The 24,977-nt window shown below is 39.9% G+C and overlaps 1 protein-coding gene across 1 annotated transcript; it reads right to left on the bottom strand.

Moving 5' to 3' along the window:
- Window positions 1–2,097: 2,097 nt before the first annotated feature.
- On the bottom strand, window positions 2,098–24,596 carry LOC105896583 (disabled homolog 2-like). The gene is made up of 8 exons (XM_031578345.1): window positions 24,438–24,596; window positions 22,056–22,252; window positions 21,720–21,853; window positions 16,190–16,288; window positions 15,952–16,083; window positions 3,069–3,152; window positions 2,325–2,351; window positions 2,098–2,130 (listed from the first exon to the last, which is right to left on the bottom strand). Exons 2-8 carry the CDS (start codon window positions 22,177–22,179, stop codon window positions 2,098–2,100), a joined length of 633 nt encoding a protein of 210 aa, XP_031434205.1. The 5' UTR covers window positions 22,180–22,252; window positions 24,438–24,596.
- Window positions 24,597–24,977: the final 381 nt, after the last annotated feature.

The raw sequence follows: 24,977 nt of genomic DNA, 5'->3' as shown, positions 1-24,977 counted from the left end.
AATTGTTGGATTTTTGAAAAAGCTTTTTTTCCATGAGAGACAATCAAAATTGGAGCCAAAGCTGTCACACAAGAAATGATGCTATATCTCAGCCAATGTTTTTGGTAAATTGTTGGTAGGAAAGCATACAACCATGCCCTTGATGCCATGGCAACCATGCCCTTGATGCCATGGCAACTATGCCCTTGATGCCATGGCAACTATGCCCTGCTGGGCTCCTTGGCCCCCTCATCATTTCCTATTCGCTCTTGATCTGTGTGGTTCTTATGTCTGGTGGTATCTTGGGAGATGTCAAGGACGGGACACAATGATCATGGCAAGCAAAATGATGTGGCCAACATATTGGATTAATCAAAAACCTTCTCTTCTCCTACAGACAGACACTCCATTGGGTTTGTCTTTTGTCTTTTGTTGATGTGTGATGGGGAGAGAGAGAGATGATGGAGGGGGAGAGAGAGAGATGATGGAGGGAGAGAGAGAGATGATGGTGATGGAGGGAGAGAGAGATGATGGAGGGAGGGAGAGAGATGATGGAGGGAGGGAGAGAGATGATGGAGGGAGAGAGAGAGATGATGGAGGGAGAGAGAGATGATGGAGGGAGAGAGAGAGATGATGGAGGGAGAGAGAGATGATGGAGGGAGAGAGAGAGATGACAGAGGGAGAGAGAGAGATGACAGAGGGAGAGAGAGAGATGATGGAGGGAGAGAGAGAGATGACAGAGGGAGAGAGAGATGATGGAGGGAGAGAGAGAGATGACAGAGGGAGAGAGAGAGATGATGGAGGGAGAGAGAGATGACAGAGGGAGAGAGAGAGATGACAGAGGGAGAGAGAGATGATGGAGGGAGAGAGAGAGATGACAGAGGGAGAGAGAGATGATGGAGGGAGAGAGATGATGGAGGGAGAGAGAGATGATGTGTGATGGGGAGGGGTTTGAATAGCCCCCCTCTGCACCTGCATTGGTCAAGGCCATTGTCCCTCCCATTGATACCGTTTGATGCTACAATGACCGGGTCATAAATGTTGGATGACCATTTATTTGTTCATATGAATAGATTGATTATGAGCTGTTATGCTTGTAACACACCTAAGTCCTTAGAGAATTACCTCAAGTGACCTAAATGGTTCATGACTGTGGTTCGGTATATGTTTTTGCACACATTCAAGCACAAGTAAAAGCATGTTGCACTGTTCTCTGCAATAGCTAATTTGAAATCTCATAAATCAGCATATGGGAAATAACTGGTTAGAAGTGTTAGCAACATGTCTAAGCTTCAGTAAAATAAAGTTGAACTTGTTGAACTGAGTAAGCAGTTCTTAATATTGATTATAGTAATCATCTGCTATTGACTTGAAGTGTCATCCGCAATCAATACTGGCTAGATGTTGACTAACGAGCCAGGGATTTCTTACTCCACACTTAAATAATAGGAGGCACCATATCACCATGAAAGTCGGGTTGTCTTTCAAATCAGCCTGGAGTAGTACTGCTCTTGTCGAGAAGTACGTTCAATAGACTTTCTCTGGTTAACCTTATGTGCCTTTCCTAATCCTTTTGAGGCATGGGAACTACAGCTGAGTTCTGATTCTGAGATACCAGGATCTGCTGCATCCTGAAGATTGCAGATCAGACAATGTACTCATCCAAGATGGCTGGATATCGGAGGGAGGTTAAACAGCTGGTGCTTTGCAGTCAAAACAACTTGAAACTGAACGCGCTCAAAACTGTAGAGATGATTCTACAAGTTTCTGGGATCTACCATTTGCCAGGACCTGAAGAGGGACACCAACATCACTTCTATCCCCACCCAAGGCCAGAAGAGTGTGTGGCTGGATGTATTCGGATCTGCAGTCATGGAGTCTGCTCTGTGCTCGTCAATCACAGTTTGGTTTTCAGAAGCCACCAAACAGGAAGAGTACAGATTCCATTTGGCAATAAACACTTAAAAACATCATTGGGATCCCCTGCCCATCTTCTAGGACTTGTCCATGATGTTGATGTTGAAGTCAGTCAGTTATGCAAATTCATGACAAGGACAAAAAGGATAACAACAGAGTGCTTTGGTTTGGAAGTATGATTATATAAAATACAATAGAGTTTTACACAACCTTTAGCAGGGCATCACCACCATTCTGAAGAAACAGAACATTGTATGTAGGATGAAAATCTTCAAACTGCTCGATATCTAAATGTTCTATTGACAATAAGAATTGTTCTAAATGCTGGTAAAAATGACCGCACATGGTCATTATTGCAGTATCTGGTTAGCTAGTCTATATTGATTTTGCCAGGATATGTTAAATCGCTCAGGTTTACAAATACATACCTTCACAACAGCATCTTCTGGTTTATCCTGGAGATGAACGACAATGAAAGTCATGATTACACATTATAAACAGACAAATAAACCTATTCAACTTGTACAATATATAGAAAATACAGAAGGGAAGGCCCGATAATGCTGCTGATAATGATATTAACATTGCAAATTCCAATGTTAGGGGGCCAAGCATCGAAGCTGGGTAAGCAAGTCTACCTTTTCTTCTTCTTATTATTATTATTATTATTATGCATCGTTGGGCCAAGTAGGAAAGCATTTGTCTGTGACAGCCAGTTGCAATTGGTGGTGAAGCTGTCAAACAGGCAAGTAATGCCATATCTTAGTAAGTAAATTGTCACAACACTTGCTAGGCATGCTTACAACCATGCCCCTGACATGCTGACATTAAATTGCCATGGCACTGTATGGAATTACATAAAAAACCTTGTTTTCAGTTTTCAGCCTTTTCAGACCTTCACTAAATCCCTTCCCTAGATCGTTAGAGAAATGTTTATCGGATGAATTTTTTATTTCCCAAACACTCTGTCCATTACAACCTATCAAGTTCAGTAGCAAAGCCACCGAACAGGAAGTGAGCTTATATCTCAGCCAATTTGTGGTCAATTGACATGCTTGCTGTGAGTGCTTATAGCCATGTTCTTCACACAATGACATCAGGTCTCCAAGGCAACTATGCCCTGCTGGACTGATTGGCCCCCTCGTTGCTGCTCACTGTCTAATTGTACGCACATGCTCTGGATCCTGGGAGTCTTTAGTTTTCATATTGAAGATTAACTGGAACAGGTCCTTCAGGTCAATGACTAAAGGTTCTGCCTGAGGAGGGAAAAAAATACAAATGTAAACAACCTATTTGCATTTACTGTTCTGACATGCATAATGTAGTTAAGGCCAACCAAGTTGACCAGTAGTCATAATGTAATGTATACTGGCTGCTTAATAGATAGATAGATAGATAGATAGATAGATGGATACTTTATTAATCCCGAAGGAAATTTAGGTCATCCAGTAGCTTATACACTTAACTTAACTCACAAACATACATACACAAATCACAGTAGAATCACAGTAGAAAAACAATACACATAGGGAGAACATGTTCACAGGGAGTGGGGTGTATACAGATATTATATAGATATTACAGTGTGCAAAAATTGGTTGTGTCAGTGTTGATGTTCACGAGGAAAGTAGTGCAAAGAGTGCAGAGAGATAGTGTTCATGTGCTTGTGTGGATAGTGCAAGGATTGAGTACTTGTGCTTGTGTGTGTGAGGATAGTGCAAAGTGATATAAATAGTACAGTCTGTGCGATGGGCTAGTATAGCCAGTAAAAGAGTAAAAAGATAAAAAGATGGACAGTGGGATGGAAAAATTAAAAGCTGAGAAGAGGAGGGGAGACTGAGGTAGACTCATGCAGAGTAGTCCATCTCCCTCCCCCTCCCCTTCTGCGTGGCGTTGTAGAGTTGTATTGCCCTGGGGACAAAGGACTTTCTCAGCCTGTCCGATGAGCATGACAGTGACAGGAGTCTGCCACTGAAAATGCTCCTCTGTCCGTTAAGAGTACTGTGTAGTGGGTGGTGGTAATAGAATGGTAGCAAATGGTAAAGGTGTGATCAAAAGCAGAGCAGAGCAGAGCCAGGCAGAAGTTAGTGAAAGGTTTGCTTAAAGCTGACCATTGTTGACCCTTGTTGGGCAATCCCTTTAAAATGAATGCGGCAGACGAGATTACAATGTAAGAAGATACTAATATGGCTATGGGTTCTGGACAGTTTGTCAGACCTGTTTTAAAATTGCCCTTCCACATCCCTTAAAGTAAACTGACTGTTATGTTGTTATTTACTGTGTGATTTTGAGCCTGTGAAATAAAACTCACTTAGATTCCATACGATTCCAATTTATTTCATACATTTTATTTTTGTAAATATATTACAATGTAAAATGTCCAAACATATGTAACATATTCAATGTAATAATCTGTTTGTTTAATGGAACACATTAGCAACTTTGGAGTTTTAAATGTTATAATAATATAATAATTATCTGAAGTCTATCTGTCTAGCTTGTTTTATTTGACTGTGTAGGCTGAAGGGACCGACATTTGATAGTTAGTTTAATAAATATATTCCATAGTCAATAATTCAATATATCTGACCTAGTGGTCATTTTAGTGTTCTTTGGATTTCATGAGTTGTAAAAACTTCTCATGTGTATTCTGTTCCTGGCCTACATGAGGTGTGAGAAGCCCTCACAGCTTCCCCCCCTGACTAGAGACATATAATAATTAGCATTTAGGGATCCACCCCCCCTGGCATGCACACAGCTTAAATTCTGTGCTTTCCCAAAAGACACTCAGTGAAGGAGATTTAGGTGGAACACACAGTGAAATCTAACTCTCTTTCCTCCTCTGGTGCGCGCCACTGAAAGAATAAACCTGGATTTGGTTTTTCATCACAATCTGACTGAGTCTCCGATACATTTGGGATATAGAAATAATTCCTATCAATTGGAGGTCCTACTGAGATATTAATTCTTGGAATTTTGCTGAGATTTCAGTTCTGCTGTAAAGATCCTCTGTACCCCGTTTGATACAACACTTTGGTAAGTAAACTTACTTAATCTTGGGAACAATATGTGCCGTAGATCGTAGTAACAGTCTTGAGATTGGAATTCTCAGACGGAATTGAGTCTTTGCACTAGCAAGTTCACCGTGGGCAAGCTAAAGCTTAATTCGAGTGTGTGAGCCTTCAGCTCCATATTCACATCAGAGTGTTGAGTAATTCTCCCTTGGGAGAAACTACACTCTTGAGCCTGCTCTGTTTAGAGAGTAGCAGACATCTGATTCAGCACAGTCTGAGCTGTGGGTTGGATCATTTGTGAAAATCTAGTTTCTGCCACGCTCAGATATTGTTCCCAAGAGGATATAGGCCTAAGTGTTGTGGAAAGGGATCTACAGCATTTTAATATTTGAATTTCGAAATTGTTCTAAGTTAATTTGTAAATTATTTTACATTAAATTGTGCAGATTCAGTCTTTTTGAGATGGAAAACAAAGATTCAAGACGTATGGTCCCTTTGAGTGTTCAGATTGCAATGGCCAGTGTGGGAAATGATATAAAACATGAGAAAGTTAAAATTGAGATGATAAAAGATGGTTTTCAGCTAATTTGGGGAGTCAGGAAAGCCAGTGAATGGGTTTTAGACATTAAGTCTGAAAAGAAAAGACAGCGATATTCGCGCTATCTCATGAGCAGATGGACACAGCGTTCAGAGGGTTTCTTGGTGGAATCAGACGGCCAGCCAGCGACCCTTCCTAGACTGCGTGAAAGTATGAAACAGAATGCTGACAAACTTCAGGACATTTTTAAAAGTTTACTGGGAAAAATCCTACCTACTGATGTAAAAATCCTAGAGGTAAAGCAGATTATGCCAAGCTAAAAACTGAACTAATGGTCAGTGTGGGTAAAGCCATTTCACAGGTTGAGGAAATATCTCTCCAAATTGTTGCTGTAATGAATATTGATGTACCTCCAGTCGTTCCCTCACCATTTGTCGCTCCTGTCCATATCTATACAGACAGTCATTACACATACCATTCAACTCACATCTCAGGTCCCGTATGGAACAGCCCCCACTTCACCATGGCGGCTGAAGCCCCAATGGCCCATCAGGCAGAGATTATCACACTCACTGACACACTGCCACAACTTTGTAAGGGCTCTGTCCGTAAAGTTACAGGACAGAGTGAACAAACTAAAGAATCACTGACTAAACGTAAAGAACAAACACAACACATAGCTGCAGTACAGGACGTACCCTCTCACAATAGTTATCAGCAAAGAAGACAGGATGCACCCACACATTCAAATTGTCACAGATGTGGGAAATCAGGCCATTGGTCTAGACATTGTAGAAATAGACAGAGAAACACAGATAAACCTGTGTCCTCTCAGCAGCGGGGCATGGACTCTGACACAACCTCTGAGATTTTAAATCTTCTCAGAAGTTTGGCTAAATCTAACATCACTGATCAATAGGACCAGTTTGACTCATTGGATGCATCATATTCAGACATTTTTCCCCAATAACTGCATTCTCTGTCAAAGGTAATCAGGTGCAATATTACAAAAGGTTTATCCTACTACTAAATACATATCCTAAATAAAATGATAACTGCAGAATGTTCTTTCTCAAACAGGTCTTAGACTGGATGAATGTCTGACTTCATCAAATGATCCAGGAACGCTGAATTAATTATGAAGAACAAAAATCAAGGGCCACTGGAATCTGGATACAAAAAGGGGCTTTATGACATAATTCTGTAACTTAAACAGCTTGTTTCCTTTTCTCTAGGCATGAACATCTGTCACCGGAGCAAACAAATGAATGTGTGTGTGTGTGTGTCTGTGTGCCGGCCGGCTGTATGAATGATTTTACATGACTTTTCACTGACTTGTTTTCAGGGTAAACTGTTAATTACTTTCCATTTATTTCACAGGATGTTATGTGTTGATTATGCAAACAGAAACATTTGGCTCCCTGTCCTTAGGGAATGGATGACACCGGATGATTCCGGTGGGCTCATCTATCGCAGATTAAACCTTTTGCATAAGATTCATTCTTTTGTTAAGATCTCTTTCAGAAGCGAATCAGCTGACGGTCACCTGGACCCTACCACCGTCCCTCACAGTTGGACCGATAAAGCTCGCCACGGAATCAAAAGGGGGTGGAGTGGCCATTGGAAACCCAGACAGCGTTAATTCAATCAACATCAACTCCATCAACACCTTTCAACTCATAGAACAGCATCTCGCCAAGGTGTCGAAAGGGGGACAACAGAGGGAACAGCAGGACCTTTTGAACAAACATCGCGAACAGCCAACAACTTCAACCTTCACAGACGAGCAACACATCTGAAAGGAACGGCAACCTCCTGATATGCTAAGAGACGCATAGGCTAAATTACCCCATATGGAGCAAAGACCACAGGAGGGAAACAACGGACAATTCAAGCGTCACAGACACACACACATTAACACACACACACACAAACACACACACACGGATACTTGCTCACAGACACACACTTAACTGTATCAAACCGTCAACCCACATTTCAATAAAGTAATGACATGCCATGTACACCTCAGTAACCAGAAAGGAAATGCTTTAAGATGTTGTAACACTGTAATGTATCTCCCATAATCCGTTATCTTCTGTACAATTGTGTAATCCGAGCAATTTCATTTTTGTTTGAGTTCATCTTCATGTATAGTTCATTTTGTTCTGTGTTCCCACTGTTTGTAACTTCATGTTTCCGAATGGCTACCCTGTACTGTACATGTAATTATTTCTCTGCTTACATTTGTCGGCTCTCGCGGCTGGAGAGGGCGGTCATTTTGATTTGACGTCGGTAAGGAATTTCCCCTTAAAAACATCAGGGGGGCCCACCAAAAATTGGCAAACAGGTGTGAGGCACCCTGATGAGAAAAAGGTTTCGCCTTACCTCGCGAGAGAATGCGCACCTTTTGGGAGAAAGAGAGAGAGAGAAGAAAAACTGACTGTGTTCACCCAAAACTTAAGCAAGCGTTTACTCTGATCTTAAAAACAAAGATTTATGTCCAAGACCTTAAGTCTTGAAAAGGGGGAATGAAGGGACCGACATTTGATAGTTAGTTTAATAAATATATTCCATAGTCAATAATTCAATATATCTGACCTAGTGGTCATTTTAGTGTTCTTTGGATTTCATGAGTTGTAAAAACTTCTCATGTGTATTCTGTTCCTGGCCTACATGAGGTGTGAGAAGCCCTCACAGCTTCCCCCCCTGACTAGAGACATATAATAATTAGCATTTAGGGATCCACCCCCCCTGGCATGCACACAGCTTAAATTCTGTGCTTTCCCAAAAGACACTCAGTGAAGGAGATTTAGGTGGAACACACAGTGAAATCTAACTCTCTTTCCTCCTCTGGTGCGCGCCACTGAAAGAATAAACCTGGATTTGGTTTTTCATCACAATCTGACTGAGTCTCCGATACATTTGGGATATAGAAATAATTCCTATCAAGGCTACCTGTCATTTTAATATTAACCTAGATATTGGATATTAGGCTACATATAAATTGAGCTGTTAGGAGAAGGTGGGACTTTTAACTTAACTTAGTGAATATGTTTAGTTTGTACAGATGAAGTATTGTATTCAATATGAACTAGCATATGGATTGAAGTTGCTGGGTGAAATAGCAACCCAAATGGCTGGATTCGGAAAAAGCTGAGGTGGCATTTCTTCTGTTTTACTCAACTTAAGACTACAATATGTGAATAGAAATTATGATGAATGTCATTATTGTATATGTACATCATGGATGACATTCATTAACTGCTTACTGAGCATTCAATTCAGGTCTCAACTCAATTAGACTACCTCTTCCCAGACACTCGAGTCTTTCAAGGGGTTTAACCTTTTAGAACAAACATTTCCTTCTTTCTTTAAAAGCATACCAGGATATATGTTAACTTCGAGGGTATCCGAAAGGCACCAAATAAATGTGCAATTGTGAATAAATACTAATACTTTCCTCACTAGGGCCACCAAGATAATGTAAGTGCAATGGGTTCTATCTAGTGATGGGCAAATGAAGCTTTGGTGAAGCATTGAACCATTAGGCACATTGTTTCAAAAATCGGTTAATTACTTGAAGCTTCAGTAACAGTGACCTCTCCTGGTGATGTGCCAAGGCTGCAACTAAATTAGCCCAGCTAGACAGTGGCACGAATCTTTAAAACAATGACAATCTGGTGTGCACGCACCAAATCCCCCCCCCCCCCTCCCCCCACACACACACACTCACACACACACATGCACCCGTATACAAAGATTGTGATATAATTATTTTTTTTACAAATAAAGATTCATTATTTTTTGTATATTGTGTTAAAGAGAGAGTGCTTGGGGAAAGGATGTGCTGGACAAATATGGCACAAGTTGGGTGTGCTTGTGTAACCATGTTGGATAGGGAACAGTCAAAGATTTTGATTTAAAAACATTATTTGTTCTACACTTTTTGGACTGAGCCTGTTGATATAGTCTACTTTTCCTATAGCCTAAATATTTAACAGCCAGCGCACCTTATCATGAGCGATCAGAATAAAGTGTTCCCACATGTCAGAACGACCTCTCTTCCTAGATGCTTTCATAATGATGATAAAATCAATACGAACGTAATGACTGTCACAGAATGAGATAGGCTACTACGAACCAAACGCAATGTTGTGCGCGGAAGTTTTTTTGCTTTGAAGGTGCTACAATTCAGACTCAAAACGAGGCAACTGACTGTTTCGTGTGTGGCGCTGTGAACCACTCAGCTGGTTCATTCGGAGAAAGAAGCAGTTGCTGTTTCGCACGTAATATGTCACGTGATTTTTCCGTACCAAAGCAACCTTCGAAGCAGTGGTTTTATGGTTGGTGTAGTTTAAGGTATGAAGCACGTTCCGGCGCTTCAGTGTCAGGCTGCCATCACTAGTTCTATCCTCACATGGACAGCACCAGATAATGTAAGAATGTCTGTGTGTGTCCTCACACAGAATACAGTGAGCAGTGTTTCCCCTAGGTTTACAGCTTTGGGGGGGGGGGGGGGTTGCGGCACGGTGTGCGGCGTGGCGTGGCCACCGACACAAACGCTTAAAGGAATCATGGTGTTCATGTGTTTCTATTAATGACAGCCAGCAGTCAATATAACAACTAAACATCGGAACATGTCTTTTTATGACAATTATCCACAAAGTGTGCAGCTTTTGTCGCTGCAGTGGTGTATCTTTCTAGCCTGGATGCCAGACGAATTTAGCCACGCCCACAAATTATTTGGTCGGGAAGTTCGGTCTGGTGTCGCTCCGTTGGGGAGAAATTATCTCCTCACAAAAATCTGTGAGGAGATATAGACCAATCAAATTGTCAGGGCGGGCTTTATACGATGATGGACAGATGATCAACCCTAACGTAATCAACCACGTCACCAAAGAGCTTTTGGGGTGAATTCGTTTTCAACAAACATGGCTGCCGTTGGAGAGCTGAAATGTGGAAATTCGAGTCTGTTTTAGAAGACATTGACAGCACATTCATTTTTAAAGAGGAACAGAGAAACGCGATCAAGGCATTTGTCGATCGAAAAGATGTTTTTGCCGTCCTTCCTACGGGATCCGGTAAAAGTTTAATGTATCAGCTGGCCCCATGGTCTACGTTATGGTCATACTACGTTGCTCTGATTGGTTGTAGGCCTATCCAATTGAGCGAAGAGGCCTTTTTTTTCCTAGTTCGGTTGAAACACGCCCCATAATCACAGCCCAACGGAGCGGTCTCAGACTCATATTCTGACTAGAATTATGAGTATGACATCGTCAGGCTAGTATCTTTCTGGGCTTCTGGAAGAACATTTTTTGAAATATTTGCGGCCTAAAATTCCTGATTTCGCAGGAGCTTTTCCAAAAAGTTGCAATGAAAGTTTTTATTTTTAGGTTTTTGTTGCAATTAAATTGACGAAACAAGTGAAAGTTGCAATAAAAAGTTGTGAATTGTCCTCTTTGTAATTATAATTGAGTTATGTGTTGAAAAATAATTGATTAATAAACAAACATTAATTCATCAAGAACAAAACGATTGAGAAATGGTCCTCTTAATAACCTCACCAATATGCCAAACAAAAGATTACCAGGACTACAAAAATTTAGCAAAATAGGCTTTACTTATCTACAACGAAGTGCACATGTTGGCATTACAAAAGGACCAGTAAGACTGAATAAAATGTTATGAATGTCTCAGCCTTCATATGACGAAAAAAACAAACAGCCTGTGTCCGTCTCGTCATCTGACGTCCTGCCTGTGTTTCTGCCGTTCTCATTGCTTATCAATCTGTTTTGCTGTCCTTGTTTATTTATTTTATCCGTATAGGTGTTGATGTTCAATTTCATATATTAATTTAAAGTCGTCCAATTTCAAGTCATCCATTCTTCAACACTAGCTGCTACCTTGTCTTCAAACAGAAAGTAACGTTAAATCTCCATGGCAACAGGTCTTGAGGGTTTGGCAAATGATCGGATTTATTGCTTCCTTCATTATTCACAGCAAAATACATAATTTTCGTTACATTTCATAGATTCATTACCAGACTCTGTGTAAAAAGGGCCACGCACAACTCGCGGAAAATGATAAAAAATGGAAGCCAGATCTATTTCTGAATTTTCGGTACGTTCTGTTTCCACGTCTGTTGTAGCCATTCTCATTGGGCCTCTTTGTCGACCCTACCTAGGAAAAGATCTCTGCCGGATTCATAAACGCCTGGATATTAGTTTTTTTAAGGCTTAAAAGTGTCCGTAGCTGTGCACTGATTCTTAAGCCCAATTCTGTCTGCTGGTGGGAGCGTGCTCACCTGTGTGTGCGCGCACGTGTCTGTGTGTGTGTGTTTGTGCGCATCGCGGCGGAACTCCGCCATGCGCGATACAGAGAATTGTAAACGCGCAACCATGTAGAGACAGAAATGACATGCCGTCGTGTAAATAAGATAAATAACATGAGGCTATTTATTTTGTTTAATAAAAGAACAAGCTATAGACCTGTTCTATAGGAAAGGTAACCTTAAATTACTTCCGTTGTGATCTGGCGCTTTATAGAAAATAAAATTGAACAAAATTAACTTGACCTTTCAGAGGGGGCGGGGGGTGCCGTTGGGGAAACACTGGTGAGGCACCGTATAATAATAGTAAAAAGTAATGTACTTAATATTTAAAACTTAATATTTAATAAGAAGAGTACTGGAGGAGTGGAGCCCACTGTGCAGACGTGAGGGGGAAGTGAGTTCCAGAGTTTAGCGTGCAGCATAGGAGAAGGCCAATGGTTGAAATATAATATCAGTTCCAAATCAACCCCATCAGTCTCATAAAATATACTGAACTATCAATTTGAAACTCTAATTCGATATATATATATATAATATAATTTATAACTATAACTAGAATGTCCATATCTGCCATAATAGCTGGTAAAATATATAACTATAACTGGAATTACCATATTTACCATAATAGCTAGTAAAGGTTGAAGGTCTGGAGTTCTGAATAGTAGAGGGTGGCAGCATTCATTATTGTGCAACAGACCAGCATATATAATCAAAAGCATTTGTTTACAGGATTATCAAAAGTAAAACACAGAATATGTAATCTAACTAAATGTACCTAACTAATGAACTGAAGAAAAGTGTGTGCATAACAAACTCACTGCTAACCGAGAGTAAGCAAGTTTAGTGTGAGCAGCTACAACTGAAAGCCTGCTGGCTAACTCTACGGTGGGAGCAGGCAAAGCAAGCAAAGCAAGATGACCGCGAACTCTGCAATCTGAACAAAAGGAGCAACTGGTTACTCCGATCTACACTGCACAGCAACATCAACATCAGAGCTACAACCCCCTGAATTTGGCAACGTAATCTCACAGATTACCCATAAATTGGAAGAAAACTCAAATTTAGCGCTTCATATAGACTAGTTTCTTTTGATCTGATGTCATATGACCGTGCACACACATGCATGCGGAACTACAGAGACTGACCACAGAAACACACACATATTCTTTCTGGTGCGCACCGAACACACACTCACACTCCCCTTTAGTACATTAGTACATCTAGTTAGATTACATATTGTGTTTTAATTCTGATCATTTTGTTAATGAATGCTTATGATTGTAAATACTGGTGAATGCTGCCAACTAGGGTTGGGAATCTCTTGGCACCTCACAATTCGATTCGATTCCGATTCAGTGGTCAACGATTCGATTCTAAACCGATTATCGATTCTAAACCGATTATCGATTCTCAAATCTAAACCGATAAAACGATTATCGATGCATGTCGATTTTTAAAACATTTGAGTTTGCTACTCAGTCTCAAATCACTTCCTACTTTGTGTTTGATAATCAACAGATGAATTACCTTCTCTATTTTTTATTAGAGAAAAAGCTTTTCCTTGTCACAATTATGACTTTCAATGAACAATGCAATAATCGATGCAGCTTGCATTTCAACACAAAATGGATGTGTAAAAAAAAAAAAAAATTTTAAATTAAAAAAATTATTTATTTATTTTTATTAAAAAAATCGATTATGAACTTTTCTGAATCGAGACAGAATCGTTCTAGAGAGAATCGAGAGAAATCGAAAAAAATAATTTCCCCACCCCTACTGCCAACCTTTTCTACTCAGAACCCCAAAGATCTTCAACCTTTACTAACTATTGGTGAGGTCATTTTGGTTGTAGTTATTCATTTAATTATTAATCAGAGTTCCAAATTGATAGATAAGTATATTTCATGAGACCCATTTGAAGTAGCCCGGTGTTGCCCGCCGGGTATAAATGGACTCCGTTGCATGTTGCAGCAGAGTGTACTGTGTCTCACGCTGCTCATGCCCACGTCCCAGAACTGGAACTGGGATCAACTTAAGATTCAGTTGTCTGCTTGTTTTAAAAAAACATCTTTTTGTTTGATATTTTTGGGAAGTCATTGATGGCAATTGTTTTATGAGCAGAAATACATTTTAATAACATGTAAGATGATGCATACGAGGACGTGTGCAGGGGGCTTAGCGTTTCTAGGCTACTGCATCGATGTGCTATATTGTTCTTTATATTTTACATTGTGCAAAATGTTATGGCCAGTACGTGCAGATACTTAATGACACTGCGTGAAATAAGTTGTATCCAGGAGTTTTAGGGTGAAGTAAACCTAAAGGGCCTGTCAAACCCTGCAGTTTGGTGGATTTATAGATTTTTCAGGAACCCGCCTGACCACAATCCTTAGTTGATGGTTTGGCCTTTCAAATGCTAATAGCAGTCAATGGTCTGAAGGGGGCTTGGTACTGAAGCCTACCCCTCTTCCCCTCCCTGTCCCTTATTAGTAGTAGGGAAGTAGGGAGGCTAAATACATGTATTGGCTTTAGAACTACTTCTATTCTTACATCTGATTGACACTCTATCTTGAATCAGTACAATTGTGTAAAACACACATCAAGTGCTTTAAAACATACTGTATTTTGTTGGAAAGAAGTCAAGTTTAAGGGAATCTGAATGGCCCTATTAGCACAGACGTGTGAGTGTTCTTTTTTAGAACAAAGGAGAAACACTAATATGATATGAAACAGTTTATTGTAAAATAAATCGGAAATATATCAAATCTAAGAAAGCATACTGTTACTAGGTAATTGGGGCTGTAAAAAAATAAAATTTGAATAGCACTGACATATAGTAAGTAGCAAAAGCTGAACGTTACCTCGGGAGGAATTGAAATTGTGCTTTGTTGGAACTTTTGTTAGGTGTATTTAATTAAATTTTTTTGGGAAGAGAACTTATCTTCACAGACTTAACACTGGGTCTGTCTCAGCAATGCTTATGAATCTTTGGCTGAGCAGTCGGGAGAATGTCAGGGTATCTGTTTGTGAACTGAAGCTCAACATAAGATGGGTCATGCAGCAAACAATGACCCTAAACACAGAAGTGTGTAAGTCTACCAAAGACTGGTTAAAGAAGAAGAAATGTAATGTTTTGGAATGGCCCAGTCAAAGTCCAGACCTTAATCCTACAGAGATGTTGTGGAAAGACCTGAAGAGATCAGTTCATGCACGGAAAGCCCACCAACATCCATGAGTAGCATGAAGCAGTTTTGTAAGGAGGAATGTGTGAAAACTCCTCCAAGCCGATGTATGGGACTGATTCACAGTTACAGAAAACGTTTGGATGAGGTTATTGCTGCTCAGGGAGGTCACACCGGCTACTGAAAGTGAGGGTTTACACACTTTTTCCAACAAGGCATTTAATGTTTGATCATTTTGCTCAATAAATAAATAATAAAAGAAGAATGTTTTCTGTGTTTTTTGTTGAACTGTGTTCACTTTATCAAATGTTCAGACTTAAATGAAGATATGATCACATTTCAGATCAAATTTATGCAGATTAAGTTCACAAACTTTGTAGCACCACAAAAATTCTTGAACCGAGAGTAGTTCAGCAAACCTCTTGCTGAAAAGGCAGCAAAGCAAATGAAAGGAAGGCACTGAACAGGCATGAATGTGTAGTAATCACTATCGAAAGTATTGACAGTATGAACGTATGAAACAAACAAACAAACGCATTGTTGCAGAGCCAAAGGGATTAGAAGATATAAGATCTAAGATCAACCCATTCAAGTCCACTCCTCCCAAATCCATCAGGACTTTCCTGACTGAATTGTCCCTTAACACAAACTAATTCAACTAACCTTTCACAATATATGCCAAGTTTACAAAATTTTAAATAGAAAGAGCAAACATTTTATCTGAGAAAAAAACTGAATTTTTGTTTTGTTTTATTTTCAAGGAATCCCACGGAATCGTATTTTGCTTCAAAAATTCACCGTAAACAGTTAGCATAGAACATAGCATAGCGTTAGATTGATATACACTATTTCTTGCTTACACATCTAATTATAAAATCTCAAATTCAGCTATATGCTATTCTACCATTCCATAAAGACATATTGACAAAGCAGAAGTCATCACTGAAAAAAGCAAGTAAGTTTATGTTAATGCCTTTGGTCTCTTACCTGCTGTGCTGTCTTAATTGCAAAGAATTGGTGCTGTCCTTCGGCACCATACACATAACCAAAAGCACGGTTGTCTGTAACATCTCTGGCAATGAAGGAGATCTTATTCACTGCATGTTCATGTTCAATCACCTGTCACAAGGAATGGATCACAAAGAAGCAATATATTAGAAGGATGGCTGACGCTGACGTCCAGCCATGCTTTTCATGAATACAACTATGGAAAGGTCCCACTTACCCCAGTTTTCTCATCAATGATTTTAATTCCTGATATGGAAATGTTCACCCAGATCCTCTGTTTGTGTTTGCCCTGGGAACGAGCAGCTACCGCCATTCCCTGTGTTACAGAAATAAATTGTATCTTTTTCAATTTCTGTGCCACATGAACAAGCTCTCTTTTTCACAGTGGATACAAATATTATTCATTTTATTTGTAATGAGATACAAACCCTCCAGTTGTTCCTGGTTTCTTCCATATTATAGCCTTCTCTCCCAGTGTCCTCACATTTAAGAATATTTCCGCGAATCTCTTTTCTGCAATTTTTTCTGCGAATTTCAGAATTTTTCTGCGAATCTAATTACTAAATATTTACCCTCTAAATATATGGTATGTTATGTAAGGGATAATGTATAGTCCGGCGGTCATTATCGAAAGATAAATCTCGATGGGATGAACAGGACCCCGATATGCAGCGGGCTATACTCCCACTTATTATACGGTTACTTGCCTCCAAAATACCCCTTTTTAATGATTACTTGCTGACTTCAAGTTACAATGAGTTTCCGGTAAATGGCCGGACTACTTGTGGAATGATATGAAAGATGTGAATCAGAAGCACAAAACCTGTTGCCAATGACAGCGGTCATTCGTTTTTCGCAGCGGTGAATATAAAGAAATATCAGACCTGCAAACTACAGCTACAACTGCAGCTAAAACAAACAAAAAAAAACTCCACTATTACCCACAAACTCAACTAAGTACTGTGCAGTTGTGACCAGTTTAGTGGTAATAACTCAGATATAATTGCATATTTCCTAGGGAACCAATTTCTTAGACATCATCTCCTCTATTACCCATCAAGTTGAGTTACAATTGTAGTTATCCAAGGTTTATGTTGGTAACAGACCAAGTTTACCAGTAATTCAATCAATTATGTACTTTTTCCTATAGTTACTGTTCAAGGCTACACCCATTTGCAAAGGGTTTATTAAATTTACCAGGCTTAAACTAAAACTGTGATAGAAGAAATCTTTGTTGTTGTTGTTGTTGAATCCTGCTGCTCAGGGTCTATGGTTGGGCATGTTGTTATGCCTAGCACTTGTGGGCTACAGACAGCACATCTTGTGGGCTACAGACAGCACATCTTGTGGGCTACAGACAGCACATCTTGCTCTGTGGAGGAGGGCATTTCCAGATCCCCGGTATAAAATACAGCATGTGTTGCAGCTGTTTCCAGCCAGTTGTGCGTTGTTGTATCCTACTGAGCAGGATCTATGGTTGGCAGTTGTTATATTGGTTAGGTTAGGTTGCTGACTACGAGTACTTGCATGTGACAGTGAGAGGATTGGCCACTGTAAGTCACTAACCAATAGCACAAGGAATTTAACATATTTTCCTGTGTAGAACTAAAATACCACACCCAAGACCTTAGAGAATCACCTCAAGTGACCAAAACAGTTTGTCACTGTGCTTCATTATATGTTTTTGCATATATTCCAGCTGGAGTATAATAACAGCCAGCCCTGGACTCATGGAGGTTAAGTAATGTGGTAGGACGTTTAGAAATCGACATTCAAGACAAAATGCATTAACTTTTTCTTGGTATTGCCTGAGTCCCTTGTATTTCTGTTGCATTCCTGTCTGGTATTTGTATTTACAAATTTGACATTGAAGCACGAGGAATATTGAGGCTACATTGAAGAAGGTAAAACTTATTTCCATCAACCTTTCCCTTTTTAGTATGAGGCTACATCCTATATCCTTATTAGAGAATTTGGCACCCATACATGAAAACCCCTTTTGAGACATGTTCTCTTTAAAGGTTTTGATATTCATATAGATTCATATCTCTTCATATAGATTTTTCCCACAAATTCAATATCATCTTTTTCATTTTTGTCCAATTTGTACCACAGACCACATCTGTAGAAAAATATTCACAAATACCTCACCATCCACAAACATGTTATTTTCTTTATTTGTATTGTGTAAAGCCATAAAATACCTACAACATGCTCTGGAAAAACGTTTTTAACTTTCACATGTAAAGTGATATTTCCACATTTCTGGATCCATTACTACAAATGCAACAAGCTTTGCTCATTTGCAACAAGCTTTGCTCATTTGTGGATCACTTCCTGTTAGTTTGTAGGCCAAGTGACTTCCCTTCTATCTATTTGCAGATTGTACCACAGAAATCTGTAGCAAAGAATCCATAAGTATGAGGTGCAGCTACTACCTACACCAGCAGGTGGCGACATTCCCTCACACAAGCTGACGGAACTACCTCTGCAGCTGTACAACAGAAAACAAGGAAAAGAACAGCAGCCTGGCTTCAACCAGGAGGTGAAAGACAAACTGAAGCTTCTTCATTTAACCCAATGGTCATGCTTGGGATTATCACTGTCATCTCCTGGTGTGCTGTGCTGTGCTGTGTTTACTTATTGTACACTATAGGTAAAATCTTTCATTTCAACCATGCCATTACGCTTACATAATCTGGATGGTTATCACAGATATCACAGGCATAACTGGTGAATTAGTTACCAATAGAGGAACGCTAATCCGGCCGCTTCTTGGTTTATCTCACTGGTTATCCGGCTGGTTATCAGAAATGTCCCTGAATCGTATTGGTCAGTACTGCTGACTTCCAAACAAAATTTCAGGCCAAAGCAGATGCTTTTTTAAATCACCATTACGTTTACATATATCTGGTTCCTGAAACTCAAATGAAAGATTATCAAGCTTTCGATCTTTCGTGCTGCCACTGTTTCCTTTATTTCTGGCTGTTATCAGAGATTGATGATGACACACCATGGTAATGGGAGAAATTGTGTATATTCCGGAGCAAGCTGCACCATTAAACACAGCCATCCAAGCATATTACTGCTTATCTGTTTTATTTTTAGTTATGATGGTTCCTTAAGATAGAGATAGTTCTAAATAAAAAAAATCTTCTAATCTTGGAAAATGAATTTGTAGCATTGTCGTGCATTTTACTGTCAATTGACCACCTAATAAAAACCTACAAAAAACAAAAAAAAGAGGACCTTTCAAAAAGACCATACGACTAGAAGAAGACTATAGTCTTCTAAAAGGTCCTTTTTGCAAGACTCAATGACATTGACTTCGCAGATTTCAAAGCAAGTAACCTATCTAACATTCTTTACACTTAAACCATGCAGGATGGGTCAAATGTGGTAACACTTTAGTCTTTCAACACTTTTGACATTGAACTTGAGTGAATGGACAGATGATCAACTTGTTGCCATGATACCCATGATTTGGGTAAGTTATGTAGCCTATTGCACACAATAAATGAAGATTGTCAACTCATTTTGAATCCTGTTTCATTAATCAGAGGCCTACTGTGTGCTGTATGAGGCTGTATAATCTGGCATTTGCTGGGCAACAGTTACCAATCCTCTGTTGCTGTTGAGCAATCACACTTCGCAATTTCTTGCGGAAATGCATCTCTAGTATTGAATGCTAAATGTAGCTTCACCCCCAGCTCTGCATACTCTAACTACTGCAAAGTACTAACTACTGCATCATTTAGAAAAATGCAAAAAAAAGGTTATTTATATTGAAATACATATTTAGCATAGTCATTCTACATTTGTGTTCAGATTTTAATTGTCAACATTGTTTCCTTCATTGAAAATTGTCTTTGTCTTGTTCCCCTTTGTACACTTAACCTATTTGTGCCACATTCTGAGCTCAATACTAGTATATAAAGTAACCGAAATTTGAATCTTGACTTAAAGTAACACTATGGAGTTTCTGGAGCCGCCAGGTGGGGGGCTACTTTCTGCTGGACTATTCAGTAACTTATTTGCGTTCTTGCTTTGTCTTGTGTTGCACTTGCTTGATGTTTGACTGTGTTAGGCTCCAGAAACTCCATAGTGTTACTTTAACTTGGTCAACATTGGTGGTCTTATTGTGTTTTAAATGCTTAAGTGAGGAATAATAATAATAATAGTCATAATCGGCCCTAAACACAAGAACATTTCAAGAACATTGCACGTCTCCGGCCCTCCCTGTCCTTTGCCACCACCCAAATTCTAATCCATGCCCTCATAACCTCCAGACTCGACTACTGCAACAGCATCCTCTATGGCTCTCCCAACACAGTCCTCGATGAACTTCAATATGTTCAGAACTCTGCCGCTCGACTGCTCACCTCCACCCGCCGCTATGAACACATCACCCCGGTCTTACGCAACTGGCTCCCGGTCAAATACAGGATAGACTTCAAAATATTACTCACCACCTACAAAGCCCTACACAGACCTCCTCCCCCTCCACGCCCCAACCCATTGCCTCAGGTCCGCCGGCGCAAACACTCTGAAGACCATCAGGACTAAGCGCCGGACCTGGGGTGACAGGGCCTTCTCTGTTGCTGCACCCTCCCTCTGGAATGCCCTCCCCATCCACATCCGTCAGGCTCCCACCCTAGCATCATTCAAACAAACCCTCAAAACTCACCTCTTCAAACTCGCCTTCACCTGCTAACCCCTGCTCCCTACCCTCCACTACATGACTCATTTCGCACAGCTTTTTACTAAAATGTTCTGTTTGTTTGTTTTGTTTGATCCTCTGTCTTTCAAATTGGTGCTGTTGTATTGTTTTGTTTGTCTCCGCACATGTAAAGCGTCTTTGAGTATTTAGAAAAGCGCTATATAAAAATAAATAATTATTATTATTAGTAGTAGTGATGGCTGTGATCTAGTAGGTGGATTCCATTTTGAACGGGGTGGATAGTATTCACACAAAGCTGAGCCAGTCCTTCTCCAAATCGAATGATCTGTTTTACAGACATGCTGCTATAGGGACATATTGAAAATGAGTCACTTTGTGTCATTCTCACTTGTAATTATTCTTCGTTCGTCTCTACTAGTTATTCAAATCCTCTCTCCATTCTTCTTTGAGTTGTAAGCGCATGGTAACAACAATAGCTTAAGACAATCAAGAGCAAGATAACCATTTATAATATATTTAAAACCTCATATTGGAAAGACATTCAGCAGATTATTCAACAAGCAGCTAGTAATATGTTGTGATGTTACATTTTAAACTTTTACAGCTTTTAAGGTGTACAAAGCCAATCACAATGTAATCAGTGCTCACATAGGACCATGGTATAGGACATCACTACTACATAAAATGTATAGTAGATGTGCTATAGCTAGTCCATATGTAGTTCACACTGGGATATTGAGGTGATGATGTGACAGAAATCAATTGCCTTTTTACAGTGCGTGCAGGAGAGAGGGAGGCAGAGAGAGAATCAGGGAATCAATCCTTATCTTTTGGTTTATCTTGTTGACTAAATCATTCCAGAAATAAATAAAGAATAAAAGAAACACATGAATCCTTTAAGTGTCGGTGTGTCGCCTCCCCCCCCCCCCCCCCCCCCAAAGCTGTAAACCTAGGGGAAACACTGAAATTGGTTTTAATTGAATGAGCCCCCCACAAGAGTGAGGTTTTGAGGGAGACAGAGAGAGGCTAGTACCAGTGCTAGTGCAAGATGAAGACTCAAGCAAACCTTAAGCTTCATCATTGAGTCCTGGCTCATTTTGTCCCCTCTGGGTTCTGGTACATCATCCACACCAATCATCTTAGCTTTGTATCTCACACCATCTCCCTGGAACCTGGCCAACAAGTACTCATCTGTCTTCTCTGTAATTAAAAAATAAAAAAGCAGAGAAATAGAGGAAACACTAAAATGGTTTTGCACTAGAGATTGTACATGCCCTCCTTATTAGCCACTGGCAATCGGGACTTTTTTGTCAAAAGAAGAAATTGAGAAATTATGCTTCAATTAGAATTGTCATCCATCAATGAAGGTTGACATCTATGGAGAAAAAAACACATGCATTACCTTTCTTCTTTTCCTTCTTGAAGGCAGTCTTGCTTTCCACAGTAGCTGCTGTTGTTGTTGTTGTTGTTGTCTTAGAGTCCAAATCATCACTGGTTACAGTAGTGGCTTCCATATCTGTTGACATGCTGAAGTCAGGAGCCTTGACCGGTTTACAATGCGAGGAAGAAGGGGCTCTCAAGACAACTGGCAGCTCTTCACTGTAGGGAAACAGACAGCAGCAAGACACTCAAGAGGAGCACATTACCCAGAGATAAAGGCAGATCAATTTAGAGAGTGCATGTAAAGTACAATACAACAGTACCACAGTGAATACGACAGAAAATAGAATCTGAAAACTCATTTATAAATGGAACAGTGAGGGCAACACATCTTAGCACCTCATAGATCAGTAATACAAAAACAAATAGAAATATTGTTGTCATTGTTTCCTAGTCTATCCTGACAGATGTATTATCATGCCAGATAAGGGGGGAAACTCTCCCAACCTTCTCATCAGCCCCTGGCTAATAATGAGATCAAGGCCCTGACACATCTGGTCGGACATTCATCATCTTTTTGAACTCCTCAGATAGAAATGGACTGATGCAGACTTACCTTATATCCTTCTTTCAGCTACAGCACACAGAACATGTATGAATGAACAGAGGAGATTCTGCTGAGCAAAGTTGTAATAGGCTCAAAGGTTGAGCTATTAAATCCTGTTAGGCTGTTCTTCCTTATTTACCCACGAGGGATCTTGTGATGCTACACCTTGCAATGTAGGCCAATGGCCCTATATCCATGTTCATCCATTGACAGATATGAGCAGTCAGCGTTTGTCTGTCTGTCCACCTGTCTGTCTGTCTGTCTGTCTGTCTGTCTGTCTGTCTGTCTGTCTGTCTGTTCACCTGCTCTGTCTGTCTGTCTGTCTTTCTGTCTGTCTGTCCACCTGTCTGTCTGTCTGTCCACCTGTCTGTCTGTTCACCTGCTCTGTCTGTCTGTCTGTCTGTCTGTCTGCCCATCTGCCTGCCTGTCTGTCTGCCCATCTGCCTGCCTGTCTGTCTGTCTGTCTGTCTTTCTGTCTGTCTGTCCACCTGTCTGTCTGTCTGTCTGTCTGTTCACCTGCTCTGTACTCAGTACATTCTTACTGCTGCCCATTTCTACCAACACGTATTCTTCCTCTACTCTACTTATGATGCATCATATATAAATGTACTGAGTACTAGTCTAGTGAGCCAAAACTGCAGTATACGAGTGGGTGTCGTTTAGTTTAGTACTTTAGTTTAGCACCTCACATTCACTCCTTTTTTAGTAACAAACTTTAGGTCATTTTGTAACATTACTCATTAAAAATGCATATGTGTATTTCTCTCTGTGCAATCTCCTTGCCAATTACACCTCTCGGTGTCTAAATGTTATAATTACACTTTATTTTACTTTACAACATAACACACCAGTTCAGCCCAGGTTGCTCAGTAACTCTGAAAGACATTATGAGCTTCATAAAAACCCATCTGTCAGCAGTTCTGCAGAAAAACACATCTGCTCTTTTTGCTCTGTGTCAGCACACTAAACTGTCTGCAGTCATTTTTCTGTTTTAGTCAGTCTGAACTGAGTAACAGTTGTCCCCCTCAGGGCTATTACCACCACACCAGTTTCCTGGTCACCTGAGCACTGTTAAAGGCACAGTCCGTAATTTGAATTCAATACACTTTTTGTCAATTTCTGTTAATTTCTTCTCACAGCCTTAGCTCTGTAAATGGGAAACAAAGTGGCTTGAACCAGGCAACTCCAACAAATCCAATCAACACGTTGCCTCGGGATCACAGAAGGGAGGACTATAATTTGATTGGCTGTTGAGTTCAAATATCAACAACCTTTCACCAAACTAAACCTTTAACCCACCAAAATATGCAAAGAACAAACATGACATAAATAACATTAATGTTCTGAAGACTCAACAAGGCCTCCCATTAAGGCTAAATTAAAATTCCACGAGAGAAACATATCATTCTATATAAAAACTCAAAATATGTTAACCAAAAATGAATGTGGTCTCTTTGTAGAAATAAGATGAGGCTAGAGGAGGAACACCATCGTGGATGAAATGAATTGCTTTATCTTGAGTTATAGTGAAAGGTCATCGCATAAAATTCTAATTGGTGTCCTGCTAATCCACACGATAGTCCAACAGATATAACAGTAAATCGCTTAATCCCACTCTGAATATAACTGACTCAAATATTTCTTCTCCCCGCTTTAAATATGACAAATATCAACAAGAATAACTTTTCAGATTAGCATTTTTACAGGTATATATATATATGCATAACCCATCGACTACGTCGTCATGAACAAATCGGAGAATTTGCACAACGTAAAATGTAGCCATAACATGCTCACCTAAATGTTAAGCGTCACTCCTGGTGGGTTACTGCATGCTCTACAAAGTTGATCAGCTGACAGGGAAGTCTGTATAATGTTTCAATTGCCTTGCGTTTGAGAGAAATTGAGCGCACCCACCCCGGCAGAAAAAGTTCCCTACTCACAACAGACCCCGTGCTTCCAGTGGTTTCAAGGACGCCACCCACTACTGCCTCATGACACTACAATTAACGAAAAAAATATGGTCAGGAAACAAGTGAAGGTACGCCAATGAGTGAAAAGAGCTACACACCAGAAAGCAACACTACGGAAACTTGTCACTGTAAAACTCTAGTTCTTAGTCTATGCAGGGCAACAAGTGTTACGGAAACAGTAAAACAGCATTTCAATAATTCAAATAAGAGAGAAGAGAAGAAAAGAGACATTTTTCAAATAATTAGTAAACGAAATATGAATCCAGGTATTTACAAACACAACATAAAAACCCTCCGTAAGGAGGCTACATCATTTAATGAATAAATGAATAATGAAATGTCAACACCTACTTGAAAATGCAGT

Source organism: Clupea harengus, chromosome 2, assembly GCF_900700415.2.
Source record: "Clupea harengus chromosome 2, Ch_v2.0.2, whole genome shotgun sequence".
NCBI lineage: Eukaryota > Metazoa > Chordata > Actinopteri > Clupeiformes > Clupeidae > Clupea > Clupea harengus.
Note: the sequence above shows the minus strand (reverse complement) of the source record. Positions and strands in the feature narration are given on the sequence as shown.

What these genes read in the sequence shown, in the direction of transcription:
- LOC105896583 (XM_031578345.1), bottom strand. Translation starts at nt 22,179, where the DNA reads ATGTCAACAGATATGGAAGCCACTACTGTAACCAGTGATGATTTGGAC. An exon ending in CAATTAAGACAGCACAGCAG is followed by an intron (nt 3,153 to 15,951) that starts GTAAGAGACCAA and finishes TTCCCTCCTCAG; the next exon opens with GCAGAACCTTTAGTCATTGA. An exon ending in CAGAAGATGCTGTTGTGAAG is followed by an intron (nt 2,131 to 2,324) that starts GTATGTATTTGT and finishes CTGTTTCTTCAG; the next exon opens with AATGGTGGTGATGCCCTGCT.